This window comes from Tinamus guttatus, unplaced genomic scaffold (assembly GCF_059628265.1).
Source record: "Tinamus guttatus ecotype Peru unplaced genomic scaffold, ASM5962826v1 Tinamus_guttatus_pri_ptg000308l, whole genome shotgun sequence".
Taxonomy (NCBI): Eukaryota; Metazoa; Chordata; class Aves; order Tinamiformes; family Tinamidae; genus Tinamus; species Tinamus guttatus.
Window position 1 is genome coordinate 555,549 of NW_028288842.1, and position 15,777 is coordinate 571,325.

Genomic DNA, 15,777 nt, shown 5'->3' on the forward strand with positions numbered 1-15,777 from the left:
TGAATGGTTGCTTCTTTTGACTGTAGCATCTTGCAATTGGGACACTGGTAATAGAAGAAATCCCACTTTCTCAGACTGAAATGTTCACCCTTTTAACCTGTTCAAATCTGTCCCATCCAATAAAGCTGTTTAGGTAAACCTGTAGGCTGGAGAAGTGGATTTGCCAAGCTCTGTGATGACCCTAAGCAAGAGAAGATAGTAAGCACGACATAAGCTTCTCAGCACTTGTGAGAAGTGCAATGCAGGGGGACTGTGCAGCAGAGAGTGTTCATCATGTTTTCCCTTTGGTTCCTGGGAGAAGTATTTGTTTTTTCCAGCCAGGGTCCTGGACTTGTTGAAGTTTAGTCCCGTCAGCGAGTTGGTGGGAGGGAAAACAGAATTGTGCCATCCATGGCTTCCCTGGTTACTCTTCAGTCCCCGCTTAAGGAAGAAGAGATCAGGCCTGCTCATTTACTGCTGGTCACACTCAGCCCTGTCAAGTGCTTATTCTCATGTACCGGCACCAAAATGACACTCAGATTTGGTTTGTAGGCCAGTGATTAAGTTACATGCTTTAAATATATTCAAAAGTTGAAGACCTTAAAACTCTGCTGCAGGAGTGATTTAATCCTAAAATAAAAAGATTCTTAACGATTATGCAGCTAGGACTGGCAAAAGTTCATTTGAAAGATTAAATTTCTGCAGATACAAATTTAAAATCTTCTCCATGAGAGAAAAAAAGGAAGAAAAAAATCAATATAGTTTCCAGAAGTGATCATTTTGCTTATTAACAGAATAAGGTTCTGCAATGTGAGTCAAAACTTGTAGAGGCAATCAGAGATGTGCAGAAACTCCCTATGTGCTACAGTTGATGCAATTTTAAAAATGTTTTAATAACTAAAGATGAGACTATGAGTGAGTCCCTTTACCATCTGTGGCATTGCAGCAATCAACTCCAAATGCAAACTTTGGAATGGCTTTACAGGGCTTAGCATTTTAGCCAGAAACATCTCATTAACATTTTTTGTGCGAATGAGAATGGCGGTTACCCAAAAACTTTGCAACTCTTGAGTGTTTTATTTGTTGAGCAGATGATTTAATTAGAACTCTATCTGGCGAGAGGACTGTGCAAGCTGAGGGCATTTTCTCTCCTTTAAGCTTCATCTGCTGCAGTTTGAAAGAGGCTCTAGTCCTACGCATTCTTGCTCCTATGGATTTTTATGGATTTCTGGCTTGGGCCCTGCCACCTCCTCAGGGGCTGTCTTGTCCGGTGGGTCACGGCGGGTCCCTGAGCCCGGCAGCCTCAGAGCTGCTCCCTGGCACATGAACTGCCTCTTTCCTTGTGGTATCACAGTAACTCTTCTAGGATTTGTCACTCCTGTCACCATTGAGCCCTGTGAAATTATATACTGCATTAGCAAACTGCCACTTGCTATGTGGGGGAAAAGGGAGGAAAACTGCTGAACTGCCAGAAGAGAAAGGTAGTTAGAAAAGAGGTGAAAAATCAAGCAAAAGTTGAGGAGCAAAAGTTGAGCTGGTTGTTTGGGGTGTTAACCTAATATGTTGTCCAGGGTCTTTTAGACATGGCACCAAACCGGCTTGCCGAGGCTAATTGCAGAGGCCTGTTCCGCCTGCAGAAAGCTTCGGGAAAACTGCCCTGGCTGGGTTTTCTTTCCCTTTTAAGTGCTTTTAAAATCAGGGCCCTCCTAATTAAGGCACGTACTAGGTGCCTTTGCCTGTTGGGCATCGCACCAGTGCAAATGGTGCTCTTCGGGAAAGCAAAGGTTTCTTCCATAACACAAATAGGCCAGCCTTTTTTCCTGCCTCTTGTTCCAGCTGTGTAAGTGGACGAGGTTTGGATTTTGGCTAGGCATCTGTGAGCCCTCTTCTGATATATACATTTTTTTCCTGAGAGTCTGACAGCTTTAATGTTAGGGCCTTCATGTTTCACAGCAGGGTTTTTTTTTTTTTTTAAAAAAAAAAAAAAAAAAACTCTAGAAAGATTTTGCCTATATCAGAGAGACAGAGTATTGGACAGATTTACAGCAGGGACCAAAGACTTTTGATGGAAAATAAATGTAGTATGGAGTTGAAAGAACAAACATGATTTTTTTTTTTATGGTAGCCCTGGATTCAGAAATGAATCTCAGCAGGAAGAAAGATCATACACAGATTTCCCAAGATAACAAAGATCCATATAATAATGTACGTTTAAAAGGCCCATTTCAGGGCCGGTTTAAGCAATGTACGTTTTGCTCGGTGCTTATGAGTTACGTTGCAGGCAGGTGGGTGTAAGTGTTGCCTCGAGAGTTTAAGAACATTACACCTGTCTTCTTCTGAGCAGTGTAAGAATGTACATTATCTTCCAGGTCAACAAAAGGATGCGTTGCAGAAGCTAATTTCTTATAGCCCTGGTACTTCAACTCCACTTGACCACCAGGGAAAAACTTCATAAGCTTTTCAAGCTTCACTTGCTGCTTTGTCCCTAGGCAGAGTTGTCTGCCTCCAGTTCAGCAAGAAGTACAGGGGCTTGAATGCCATTTTTAGCAGACCCCTCTGTGGCTCCGAGGGATTTGGAACACAAAGATACCAACATGCGTTGATTTCTATTGCTCAGTAAACATTTGGTTACACTGACATAAAAAGAAATACTTAAAAATTAGTGCTGCATGTATGTTCACCTGAGTCTAGTTTGTATGGATTTCTGAAGCAGATTATCACAGTAACAAAGATTGACACATCCTTTTTCTGTGTTATTACATAGAACTCAAGTTTTTCTTAAAAATACAGTCTTTTATGACCCAAATAGCTTCCATCTCAATAGCACAATAGCTACAGTGGAAACATGTCTAAAAGATCCTTGAACTCTGAGAAAGCATCTACTATCTTTCCGTATGGTGACATTCCCCTGTGTCCTCATAAGTAACAGTTTGGATTGATAACCATCCACTTCTGTTTAATGGCTTATCATCAGTCAAGCTTAAAGAAAAATATTTAGGTTAGTCTGGCTTGCTAACAGGGCCCAGTCTAGTTTTCTCTGAGCTCTGTGGTGAAACCCGTGTCTTAAATGGTATGGGAGCAAGGTCTTCCTTCCAGGGCTGAAGATCTTCGAGGGCGTGTTGCAAAGAACTACCTGACTTTGCCACTTATTAAGGAGTGATTATTTTTCTTCACTCTTGAGCCTCAGGTTTCTCTTCTTTTGCAAGCTCAAAGCACCTCAGTGTATTGTGGCACAGGTGAGATAAATCCAGGTGTAGTATAGTCTGTTCTCTGTAATATCCATTAGCTTTTTCCCCTGTGTCTTTTTTTAACTCATTACACCTTCACCCAGACGATGCGTATGTATCCCAAGGATGCTTCATGTGGCATGTGCATGACTGTGCTGTTACCACCAATAATGACATAATCGGAATTTCCCACATGAGTAAACAGTAGCGGGTAGGAACCTACAGTTTGTTAGACCCTTTAAAAAGATCTGTTGGCAAGCCAAATTACATTAGCCATTATTAGATTATACTCTAGGATACTGTGCAGGAGAAGCAAAAGGAGAACTCTTGTTTCCATCCTACAGACTCAGAGGTGAGTCTTATGACAAGGCTATTAAGTTCAAAACTGGAATAGGTACAGAGGAGGTACCACTGCAGTGATCAGGAGAATGAAGGAGAGTGTTGCAAAAGGATATTCTAAGAGGTGGGTATGTTTGGCTATGAAAACAAAGGCAAGTTTTTGCTCTTTAAAAGTACATAGGAAGATAAACACTTGGAAAAAAGAAACATTTAAGCTAAAGAACAGTGCTGACCTCAAAATAACTGGCTATATATCTACTTAGGTAAGTAAGCTAAATAAAATAAGAGATTTCGAACCAACATTGGAAGGATGTATTTGATCAGCAAACCAAGAGAAGACACAGTGTGACCGAAAATGTAACTCAGTTTTAAGTAGAGCTTGCTGTGTGCTCAAGGGAGATTAAAGACCATAAGTTGTCTGTAATGGAGAGCAAATGGTCTGAAGGACTGCTGAAATCTGTTCCAGGTGTGTATTTATTCTGCAGTTGCAGCTCATCACTATCCCTTTAAGAGTCTATAGAATCTGAAGAAAACTCTTGTGATGCATCTTGACCAAGCTCATATATGCTCTAAAAACCTTTCCTTTTTTTATTTTCTATACCAAATTATGATAGAAAACTTTAAACTTAAAATCTGGGTTACATTTTATTGCTTCTTTGGAATTATTGCACATGTGTTCATGTCCATATAAATGGCCTTTCTGAAAACAATCTTTTCAGCCCTGAAAATATTTTATTTCCATTCTCACTTGAGTTTTTAATCTTTTTTTCCCTTTTCATAAAAAGCTACACCTTCATTTTCAATTTTTAGTTCAAAAAAATAATTATCCTGTTGTTACTTTTTTGACAGCGAGAAGAATACATTGCAGATGAAACACATATTTTATTCTATTTTAACTGTTTGTGTTTCTCTAATTGCAAGAAAAATTCAATGATGATCTTTTTACAGACTGATAAATATTTTAGCACAGATTTTCTGTTGGAAAGAAAAAAACAACATCCAAGTGAAAGGTACAAGATTGGCAGGCTTGTGTCTTGTCTCCACAAAGCTTTTATTCCCCTTAAAAAGTCTTGCTGTTGCTAGCATCAGTGTCTCTCCGTCCAAATGCATTTGTTAAGCAGTCAGTAAATGATTAAGGAACTGGAGGGACTGATTTATGGAGCAAAATTAATTGAACTAAATATGCATCTCTCCATGAAGTGACAACTGGGAAGTGTGGGAGAACATGATAGAGCTGTCTGCAGCTACCAGAGGGGTGTAAACAGCAAGAAGAGAAAAGGATACACAGCTAGGTGGAGTTCTGGTTTTTGTGACCCAAATTGCATGCATCTCTTTGAGTAAGTGCTAAGGGATAAAAATCCTGTGCGTCTCCCTCAGAAAACCTGCACCAGGGATTGCTCAGCATAGTGCAAATACTGGTAAATACTATAGAGCTACTAAATACCGTAGTATTTTATGAATACTACAAACCCTAATGGAGCGAAATGGAAAATTAGCGAACACTCAGGTGGGAGTCTCAAGGAGAATGGAAAACTTCCTCGCAGCAAGATGTCTTAGTCTGAAGAATCATCTTCCAAGGAAAATCACAGGCAAGAGCTACTTCCTGGAAATCCTTAGGATTAAATTGACCACAGTACACTGAAAGTATGGTGCTTCAATAAGGATTCCTGAAATGGGCCCTTTTGCTTCCAATTTCTGTGATTCTGTGGAGGGACCCACCTGAAGATAATTTTACAAAATCTATCTTAGTCAGTCCGCCACAGCCGTTCCATTAGCAGCCGGACTCTGCTCTTAGGCCTTTGGTAGAGCCCAGTGTGCTTGTGGGCACGGCCTTCACTGGAGCCTCTTACTCCAAATCCTTAAGGTTTCCCTTTTATTTTGAGTCCTAGAACTTTAAGCAGTAAAGGAGAGGAAAAATGCTGACTACCAGAGAGTCATCCGGCACCACAGCCGGGCATTTTCCCATGACGTGGCTGAATTTGTGGCACTGTGGTGCTTCACCATTTCCACTCACGTGTCTTGGCTCAGCTGGAGCCACTGCTGATAGAATCGCGAGCATTGGATTGAGAGTTAGTCATGCAGAGGATTTCCCAGCAAATCCCATTTCCTCTGACACTGGCAAAACAGCCCCGCGTGCTCCGTTAGGCTTTAGATGGGAAATAGGGCTGCCCAGTGACTCTGCTGAAAGGCAGAATTTCGCTTTAGTTGCAGACATGTTCTAGTCCATCGAGGCAAGTATCCTGCTGGTTATCTATCCCACCAGTTTACAGAGAGCCACGTGCCTTGATTTCCTCCCAGCTTCAACGTTCAGATGAAGGACAGGATTTTACCCACTTCTAGCTCCTTTGTCTAGTAGCTCCAACCCTAGTTTGCAAGTTTGAGCTTCATCCAAAAGTATTTCTAAGTGGAACAAAAATAAACATGCTTTTAAATATTTTATGTTCATACTTTAAGGGAGATTGACACGTTTTGAAGAGGAAAGCAGCCTACAACACCTAAATTAAAAATAAATATTTATGCTCACATTTGTTCATCAGCTTTCCAAAATGTAAAAATATGTTTCATGTTGTTTTAAATAATGAAATGTGAAACAAATGAAAGATAAACTTTCTACAAGCTGCAAAGAAATAAGAAGACAAAGGCTTTGTTTATAGCTTAGACTTCAACAGTGCCCTTTGACAACCAATGCAAATCTTAATTACAAATGGAATTATACATATAAGAACTGTTCAAAACAAAGGAGTATTTTTTTCCCTCCCTCTGGTTTTCTTTGTGATAGTTTTAATTAGCTGCAACTCTTTGAACAGTCATAGTCCTTGGCTGCTACTCAGACACTGATGGAAGTTGTTAACTTCAAATGGCATCTGTAGGACTACACAAGTCTGGGTTTTCCTCTGAGCAGCCTGCTCCCCATTGCTAAATTTATTCCTGGATATATTAGGATTCTGCATACATAGCACTTAATTGAGAAGTAAGTGTTGTCTGATAACATTCTAGTGACTGACACTGGGACACAATAAATTGAATTAATAGGCCGCAGCACCCTGGCCACACTGGGACAACTTTAATGGACTTCTGTAATGAAAGAAGCAGCAACAGGGCAAATGAATTTTGAAGAATAACACAGGCAAGTCACACGGCAAAAGGATCATTAGAACTAATGGCCAGCCATACATAGCATTTTGCTCACGCTAAGCGGGAACCTCGTCTTCCAAACAAGTGGGGAGTGGGAAGAAAAAAGCAAGTGGCAGTGAGGAAGCTGCCAAACTTCCAGAAATGCTGGTTCGCATGCGGTGGTTGGGATCTGTGTCTTGAGCTGAGCGGCGGGAGCCTTCGTTCACAGGAGCGACACGTGTGGCCTGGGTTGGTACGTTGTCCGTGGGGGGGAGACGGCACCCATGGGCTTCACAGGATGGGGACTGGAAGCTGCACGGTCCTAAAGGAAGGTGTTTGTGGGGTGGGATGTGGTCGCTGCCTCCCACCGCTGTGGAAAGTTTGTATGTTAGTGCAAACTGGTGGGGAAATGCGTCAAAGAAATTGAACATTATTCAGAACTTCTTTAACGTAGACTAATACCCTTTAGGATATCCAATTAAATAAGGAACCCTGAAAGGCAGCTATTATCAGGATTTTTTTTATTTGGCAAAACATGTTTCTGCATTTTACTTCTCGGTGTTTATTAAGCATAAATTATGCCACGGAAATAAAGTGAAATGTCTTAGAATATATATAAAGCTAAATTAATGAAATGCATCTAATCTTTCCAATAGCGATATTGCTGCGCCCATCTCTCGTCTATTCACTGAAATTCGGACAACCTGTGCCGAGTCTCAGGCAGCACCATTCTGATCTCTCGCAGAGGGGGCAATATGGCTGATGCAGATGTATGCTTAGAGGAAAGGGCACTTACCTCTAGCTTTGCCTTTCAAACTTCTTTTTCTAAAGACAGTTCAGTATTAATGGTAGCGTAATAGTGGGTGCACTGTAAGAATAGGTGCAAGGCTTTCCTTTTTTTTTTTGCCTTCTGATATTCTCTCATTTTGTTCACATTTCCTTGTCATTTCTAAAGAAAAACAAAATCACATTATTGACCTGGATTTGCCAATTGTAGCTGTTTATTAACTACCAGTTATAGTGCAGTGGCATTTGGCAGCTTCATGATTTTCCAAACCTGGCTGTATAGGAAACTGAAGGGAAAGAGCAGAGGACCCAGAGTCCTTTTCAAATTTAATTTGTATGCACTTTGTTCTTCAAGGTCTTCACAAGCAAAATACTCATAAAAGCCTACACATAGCACCTGGGATAAATTGGCCAAATGTGTATATGTCCATTAGAAAAAGCAAAACAAAAAAAAAAAAGGAAGAAAAAAGAGTTTTTGATTTTTACTTCTGAATAAATTAAAACAAGCTCTTAAAATAATAATCCTTACTCTTTATGCTGCTCATTAATATCTCTCGATTTTTTCTTTTTGGCGGCAGAGGAGTAAAAAAATATTTGTTTATAAAAAAGAAACATCTGTACCTATTAAAACATATATTGGATGTGATCCTCAGCTCGCATAAAAGCAGTACAGCTCTCCAACTTGTATTTCTGCACTCTAACTTGGAAAACAGATTCTTTCTACCAGATTCTTATTCCTAAAACCTTTTAAATTGAAATGTCCCCTTAACTTGAAGTATAACTGTGCTGTGTTTTGCAAGAGATTTTTAAATTTTTGACGTAGTGAATATCTTCTTTTTTTCTTCCTTCCAAAGCAAAGAACCGTGGGATTGCAATTCCAGTGGATTTGGACAGCCAGGTCAACACCTTGTTCATGAAGAGTCACTCTAACATGGTGCAGAGAGCAGCCATGGGGTGGAGGATGTCAGCCCGCAGTGGACCTCGTTTCAAAGAAGCTCTTGGTGGGCCTGCCTGGGATTACAGGAATATAATAGAAAAGCTGCAGGTACAAAATATCAAACGTCCTGGGAACTAGCTGTAGCAGAGCATTTATCTGATATGTGACAGATGTGCAAAACACCAGATACAGTGCACAGATTGTGCTTTTAGTGTTGGATCACAGTGAATCTTGGACTTTAAGGTAGAAGGGAGCAGAAGGCACACATCTCCTCTGGTGTCTACTCAAAGAGAAGCCAACACACAGAGCCTTCTGCTCCAGGATCTAAATACAGCCCCTGCAGAAGTCGGTAAAGAGAGGAAGAAAATAAGTTATTTTCCTCAAAGTATTGTGCAGAGAAGGGTCTCCTTTCTTCCTTCTCATGGTCGCACGTTTGCCTCAGGTGCAGATGAGATAGTGAAGGGTGTAGGAGCCATTATGTCATCTTTTGTCACTGGAGATTATTTGTAAAATGGAAGATCACTTTGTGGATTGAGGGCTGAATGACACAAAGAGTTTTTGAGCTAAGGCAACGGTAGGACTTGTTGCTTCCTCTAAGGCTCTTCTACTTGTCCATCTCAGGTGATACTCTTAACGCCATAGCATGACAAGCAGTGTTTTTGTCAGCACACCATCATCCTGACTGTTGCTGAGTGTGTGCAGACGTTAAACAACTGATGGACAGCTCCCCCCATTTGCCCTGCTGGAGGAGTAGCATGAAGGAAGAAAAATGCAATTACTTTACCAAGAACTGGGTTAGAGTCTTCAAGCCTCCTTGATCGAGGATGGTTAGAATTGACTTTCTGCTTCATTCCCCAGGATGTAGTGTCCTCCTTGGAGCAGCAGTTCACTCCCATGATGCAGGCCGAATTCTCAGTGCTGGTTGATGTGCTGCACAGTCCGGAGCTGCTTTTTCCTGAGGGAAGCGATGCCAGAATAAGATGTGGTGCTTTCATGTCCAAGTAAGTGGTGCAAGGAGGGGCCTTTCTTCAAAAACGATGACAAGGAGTAAAATATTTCAACAGCACTTGCCTCTGATTTTCGACAGTGACTTAAGCATGTAGAAGCCTGAGTTCATACTGAAAGCTTAAACTGAAGTCTTTTGCTAGATGCTTTGTGTTTCTCAGCAATTTAGGAGTAGGGACAGGAATAGAGAGACATTTGCTTGCCCTGTCTGCCTAGAAATTGAATGGTAATAGCTTGTTAAAATTGAGACAGGCTAAACCTACTTCTGTTTTCTTAATGGGCTATTTTTGCTATTAAATTTCTCCACGTTGGCTACAGAAGCTTCGACTTCTCCTGGCAGAATTTTCCAGGAGCGCTCAGCACTGGATTTTTGATAAAGCAAACAAATCTTTTGATTAATAATTTTAAACAGCCGATAGCTCTTTTAAAAATACATTTCACATGCACCCCTACCTGGACTTGAATTATAAGATGTTTTATTTGCACTTTGGGCATTGTAATAAAGTCTCTCAATTTTGCTTTATTAGTCCTCTAGTGAGATGCCCTCCCTGCCCTTGAGAAACTGTAATTTAAACAGAGGTAACTTGAGGGAAATGTACACATTTGGCAACTCTCCCGATTCCTTGGCTTTTGCATATTCTGCAGAGGTAACATTATAGCAATACACTTTATAAATTGGAAAAATCAAGCTAAATTTCAGGCTCCTCCCAACACATCCCCTCTTGTCTAAAGTCCTGTTCAATGTTGGCATTAAATCAAGTCCGAGGCTGCTGGATTTGGCCCATGTAATGAAGTGAGCACTGTTTTCTGTTCTATTTAATTAGCTACCCTTGCAGAATAATACTTTGCAGAGCTATATACGAGTCTTCAGATATAGATGTTACCGTTTAAACACATTGTTAGTATTGTTGGCCTGAGACCTGCATTGTTTTGGGCCCAGAGCTTGTGAACTCAGTTAACGTGGCAATGGGAAACTCCTGCATGACATTTGCACTGAGCTCAGCATGGTATCAAGACACTAACTTAGCAACCACTCAAATATAATGGATTCTAGCGGGTTGGAGAGGGCTGATCTGGATGGCGCAGTTGGTCCCTCCCAACACTGTTTTTTGGTGACTGCTTTTAGGACTATTAATAATGCCATCTTCTGAATTCAGTGTAAATTCATCTCACTGCCTTTGCTGTATGCTGATCCTAGAACAAAATCAATGAGCACAGTTTTAGCCACCATAAGCCAAGACTGGTACTGAAAGAAACAAACCTCTCCAAGGCCTTCAGATTTCTTCCTTGCTTCTGGTTTTCACAAGTACTGTTTTCACAAGCAGTGCTTTTTTTTTTTTCTGCAGCCATGTGGTGAACCAGTGCAAGGAGTTGGTCTGCAGAGAGGCACCACAGCCTCTTTTGGTGTTTGCTTAGGCTGGCTAAAACCCAAACCCCTTCACAGCCTTAGTTGGATGTGGAAGTATACCTTATTTTCAGACTTTCAGCTATAGAGTTGCTGTATGAACATAGACAATGCCTCATCCAAATATCTATATCTCTGAAAAATTTAGTGTGAAGTTTTTAGGAATGCTTTGGGAATTCTTTTTGCTGGGTTCCATTTGGTAATTATTGAATAAATACATTGTGTAAATACATCAAGGTTGGAAGGTGTAAAGGTTGCACCTTTAAAATTTCATGGAGGCATGATGAACATCGTAAGGCAGTTCACTCTAAAGAGAGGAGGAAATCGCAAATTTGGATCTTAATTGGGAAGCCCTCTTAAAAATGGATGTAGAATTCTGCCTTCTATATGGACAGTAAGATATAAATTGACACCCAAAACTCAGCACCTTGAAAGTGCCATTTCCTTTTACAATGCTGATTTTTCTTGACTTCTTTTATTTCCTTTCCGTGAGTAAAAATACAATGAAGAACAATTTTTACATAAAGAAATTGTTGTATGGCCAAGAGACAACGTGTGGAGCTCTTTAAGGTTTAATATTTTACTTTCAGGTTGATTAATCACACGAAGAAGCTAATGGAGAAAGAAGAGAAGCTCTGTATTAAAATTCTTCAGACATTACGAGAAATGCTTGACAAGAAAACTAACTTTGCGGAAGAGGTACTGCTACATTTTAGTATTACGTATAGAACTAAAAACATGGTTTTAAAAAGATACCTCTAGAATAGCAACAGAATCTGGCATGATGTCAATTTCTTACATGTTTTAAAGGTAACACAGTGGCTGAGAAACAGCGTGGTGAGGCAGAAAGTAAGGTTTAAGCAAAAGAAATGGTCTGCCTTATGTAAATAGTCTTGTATCAGGGACTTCTACCAGAGGCAAGGCAAGGAAGGCTGAAAGAGTTAGTTGCAGCAAGTATTGCTATATGTGGTTATTATATATTGGCTATGCTGTATTTCTGGAAAGCAGTCCTTTTATGTCTGACCTTTTCTATCATGTAATCAATCAGAAAGTTAGGGTTTTTTTAGTTGCAGATGCACAGTTTTCTCCTATTGCCTATGGTGACAGGCTCTTGTATTCCATAAACATTTTAATAATGATAAATGGGTGACAGCTCCATGTTGTGTTTAAACAGAGCTGCCAGTTTGGGGACAAATGACATAGTCTGTGTCTTCTGTGAAGTGTCTGATGTCTTCCTGTGTCTAGGAACACTCTTGCCCTCTTAATATCCTGTTTTGTCTCATAAAACAAAGCGTTTCAAACACGCGTTTCATCTCTCCTTCCCCTTTGGTTTTGGTAACTAGTTTCAGATTTACAAGTCAGCTGTCCATTCCTAGAGGTCCTGCCTGATTAAGGATCCCTCTGCCTTCTGTATGGTTTCCTCTTGTCGGTGCTTCTGAGTACTCGCAAAATTCTCTCAGTATTAGTCACTCCTCAATAGGAATCAGAGTGCAATTATCCCATCTTTTACTGCCATCGTTTTCATTTGTTCCCAGCTGACATGTTTGGTCAAACATGTTCATGGGGATTATTTTACTTGAGGAAAAATGTCGACTGGAACCTGGCGTGGCACCGTTTCCTTGTCCTCGGCTTTTACACCCAAATATTTCCGCATGTCTAAGTAGCAGTGCTCGTTCATTTTACTGTATCTGGCACTATTCAGATACATTAGTTATGGAGTTAGTTATGAAAAAGTCTTAGGGGATTTGAAGATGCCTGTGCATATTTCTGGATGTTTGAGTTTTTCCTTGCAAAGTTAAAAATTTTGGTCCAGTTGACTGAAGTGGTAAGAGAGCAACGCTTGCTTCTCCTTTATGAGAGAGGAGCCATATATTAGAAATGTGAAATATTCACAGCGCCTTTGTTTTGACTGCATACTGTTTGTTTTTATTTCAACATATGGACACGGGAACATTTTGCCCAGGCTTCTAAGCAACCTGCTAGACAGGATAAAAAGAAATAAATAAATCTCGGTGCAGAACAGTGATACGAAGACAAAGGCAGCAATTGCGAAACCTCAGCCTTGCTCTGCACGAAAGCAGCCAGTGCACACAGAGCAAACCAGCTCCTCTTCACCGCCCGGCGAGAATCGGGCTCCAAGAAGAATGCAGTCAGGCCTGGGCAGACAGAGGTTATTTTTATGTCATAGGAGGAGTTTCAGAGGTGAAGCAGATGATACTGTTATTACTAGTAATATTACTGATAATAATAATAATTAGTAATTATTATTCTTATAGCTTTCTGGGCCCATGAGCCCCCCTGCATGACATTGAAAAAAGTAGTTTTCTTTTTGCATGTTATGAGGAACCATGCCAAACTTTTCTGGAATACCCACATAGACTCACCAAAAAGTCACATCATCCCAGGTCTGCAGAGAAGAAAAAAAAAAGCAAGCAGTCCCCCAAAGCGCTCCCCTATTTTAAGTGCTGGTTTTATGCCCTGTTGTGGAGGCCGGTAACCCAGTGGGAAGGAAGCCAGCAGAGGGAGCGTGCCCCACTGCTACATGCAGGCGCTTGGCCCTACCTCCCCTTCCTGGGAATGGACATTTGATGGGATCCTCACTACCAGCATAGTGACCAGGGTCCGGGGGAGTGGGAGAAGGGGCAACACTCTCTTCTCGTGCTTTCTCTTTGGCGTGCCAGGAGTGCCATGCAAGGAGCATCTGCATGAGCAGACAAGCCTGTAGGGTTTTGCAAGTGCTTCTCTTGCTTGCTCCTTGTATGAGTCACTGCTCTTGCTACGGACCTCAGGATAGTAAAAATAGCACCATGAATCGCCCGTTGTGTGTCTCCAACTTTCTTTGAACTATGATATCACTACCTGTAATTTTATTCTACTCTTGTTAGAAGGATAATGAAAAAATTAAAGTAAACTCATAATGGTAATACTAGAGGGACATGGGACATTTTTACAGAAATTCTGAATTTGTTAGTCATCCATTATAATGCACCTTCTGATAAATTTGGCAGAAATGGTCAACTTTCCATTTCTGTGAACCTTCCCATAGTGAGAAGCAAAGAAGAAATAATGAAATAAGATTTCTACTTCTCTCTCTGCCCTCTGCTTCCCATGGCCAAGAAGCCCATCAAGACCCTTGCCTTTTACTGCAGCGTCTATCTTCCATTTGGCCTCTGGGAGGTTGCCTGCAGTGGTGCTGGGACAAGGCAGAGCAGACCACGTCAGGCCCATGTTTCGCTGCTCTTTTGTCCTGTTTCCCTTCGGCCCCGTGTCCGTTGGCCCAGGTGGACTCAGGGTTGCAGCTCGCGCGGCTGGCACGTCTCGGCTTGCACTGCTCGCTCTCCTGGCCCCATCCTGCTTTGCCCCTGCAACCTCCCTTGGAGGCAGCGTTGGCTTAAACGCAGCGCTTCGCTTAGTGTCGCAGCCTCTAATGGTGTTAGGAATCAAAGTTTAATTTCAGGAGTTTGATTTGAGGTATATAAATGGCATCTAAGGCCTCTTGGTCATTGATTAGCTTTCAGAAGTAATTGTGGGTGATTATTGCGATCTCCCCAGAGTTCCCCCTTGCCTCCTAGCCCTATTTGCATTGATTAGGTAACTAACTGGAATGAAACTTGATATTCTGCCTCGCCCCCAGCGAGCTCTTGCAGAACAGTGTTTCAACATTTGGATCAATCCATGAGTGCAGGAAGCTTACGTTACCTTTACATTACATTAATGCCCAGGCAGTTGCTATGGCATGGATTCTCTAGGTTGACTCTTTCAGGAAAGAAACGGGAGAGACTGAAATGACTGTTTGAACTAGATCTGCCCTATCTGTGTGTTTGTCCTTTGTTGCAGGTCAGTAGTCCATTCTCATACCTGTTTTACAGGAACAGAGTTATTTGGGCCCAGAATTTTTTAAGTTTTTATGCAAGGTTGTGTTTTGTCCATCTCTGTGGTGCTTAGTTTCATTTTAATTTCTGTGTGGTTTCTGACTCTGCTCCTTCCTCCGCATCTTAGCTTCAGTCTGGAGATCCCTTCCTGTGCGCAGGGAGAGGCGGGCTCTTGATGCGTGTTTATTTTGCAAATGGGATGATTTACATTTTGCCATTACCTTGCTGCCCACAGTTGGTGGGCCACAAGGGACGAGTGCTCTTGGCTGCTTCAGAGAGAGTCCAGATGCTTAACTTAAACCTCAGTGAATTCAATCAAATTGTTGAGCCAAAGTGTGCTCATATGGTAACATCTTAGCCCGCCCCAGCTGTTGGTTTGTCAGTGCCTTGGGCAGAAACAGCCTTCCAGGTCCCTGGTTGTTCTTAAATGACATGAACTTGTCTGAAAAAAAAGTTACTGTTTTTCATCTTGTCTGCATATGACATAAAACATTATCGACTTATTGAACTCGATAACTCTGGGCATTATAGAATGTGGTAGAATTTGAGCCTGTATCCGGACAAGTAGTTGTTCCTCTGTGAAATGTTGGTATGAATAGGCCAAACATTTCAGTAAGGGTTACTTGTGAACACAAGTGTTTCCCTTTTTCCTGTTTTAGGCGTTGAAGTGCAGTATCAATAATTGAAATTTCAGCTTAAATTTTAAGTGTCAGTAAAGAACCTACAAGCTGCTTATTTGTCAGAATTGAATAGTTGGGCCTTCCACCTTTCTGGGAAAAAAACTCCTTTGTCCCACTCTTCTTGCATTTGCACTCACGTCATTGTTTAAAAACTGAAGCTTCGTGGCCTTCTGTTGTGCAATGTTAATATTTCTGTATTTTACTGCAGTTATTTTACTGCAGACCATGTCTCCTCTTTGTTTGCAGCAACAACAGCTCATATACACGTGAAAAAATATTGCAGGTTCTTTTTAAATATATGCCCTTTATTCCCATAAGCTGTAGTCACTGACAGGGCCACCCTTGGCAATTGGCTATTTTGTGCCTGAAGGCTTGAGCCTCTTCATTTTGAGCCAGTGACAAATCCCCAGTTGGTCAAAAGGTTTAGTCCCAG

The 15,777-nt window shown here is 41.2% G+C and overlaps 1 protein-coding gene across 1 annotated transcript in view; it reads left to right on the top strand.

Moving 5' to 3' along the window:
* Window positions 1–15,777, top strand: part of ITPR2 (inositol 1,4,5-trisphosphate receptor type 2) — a 237,065-nt gene that overhangs the window by 119,116 nt on the left and 102,172 nt on the right. Inside the window, exons 35-37 of the mRNA XM_088528402.1 lie at window positions 8,300–8,490; window positions 9,241–9,383; window positions 11,383–11,491. Coding sequence (XP_088384528.1) covers window positions 8,300–8,490; window positions 9,241–9,383; window positions 11,383–11,491 — 443 coding nt within the window. The remainder of the gene's footprint in view (window positions 1–8,299; window positions 8,491–9,240; window positions 9,384–11,382; window positions 11,492–15,777) is intronic.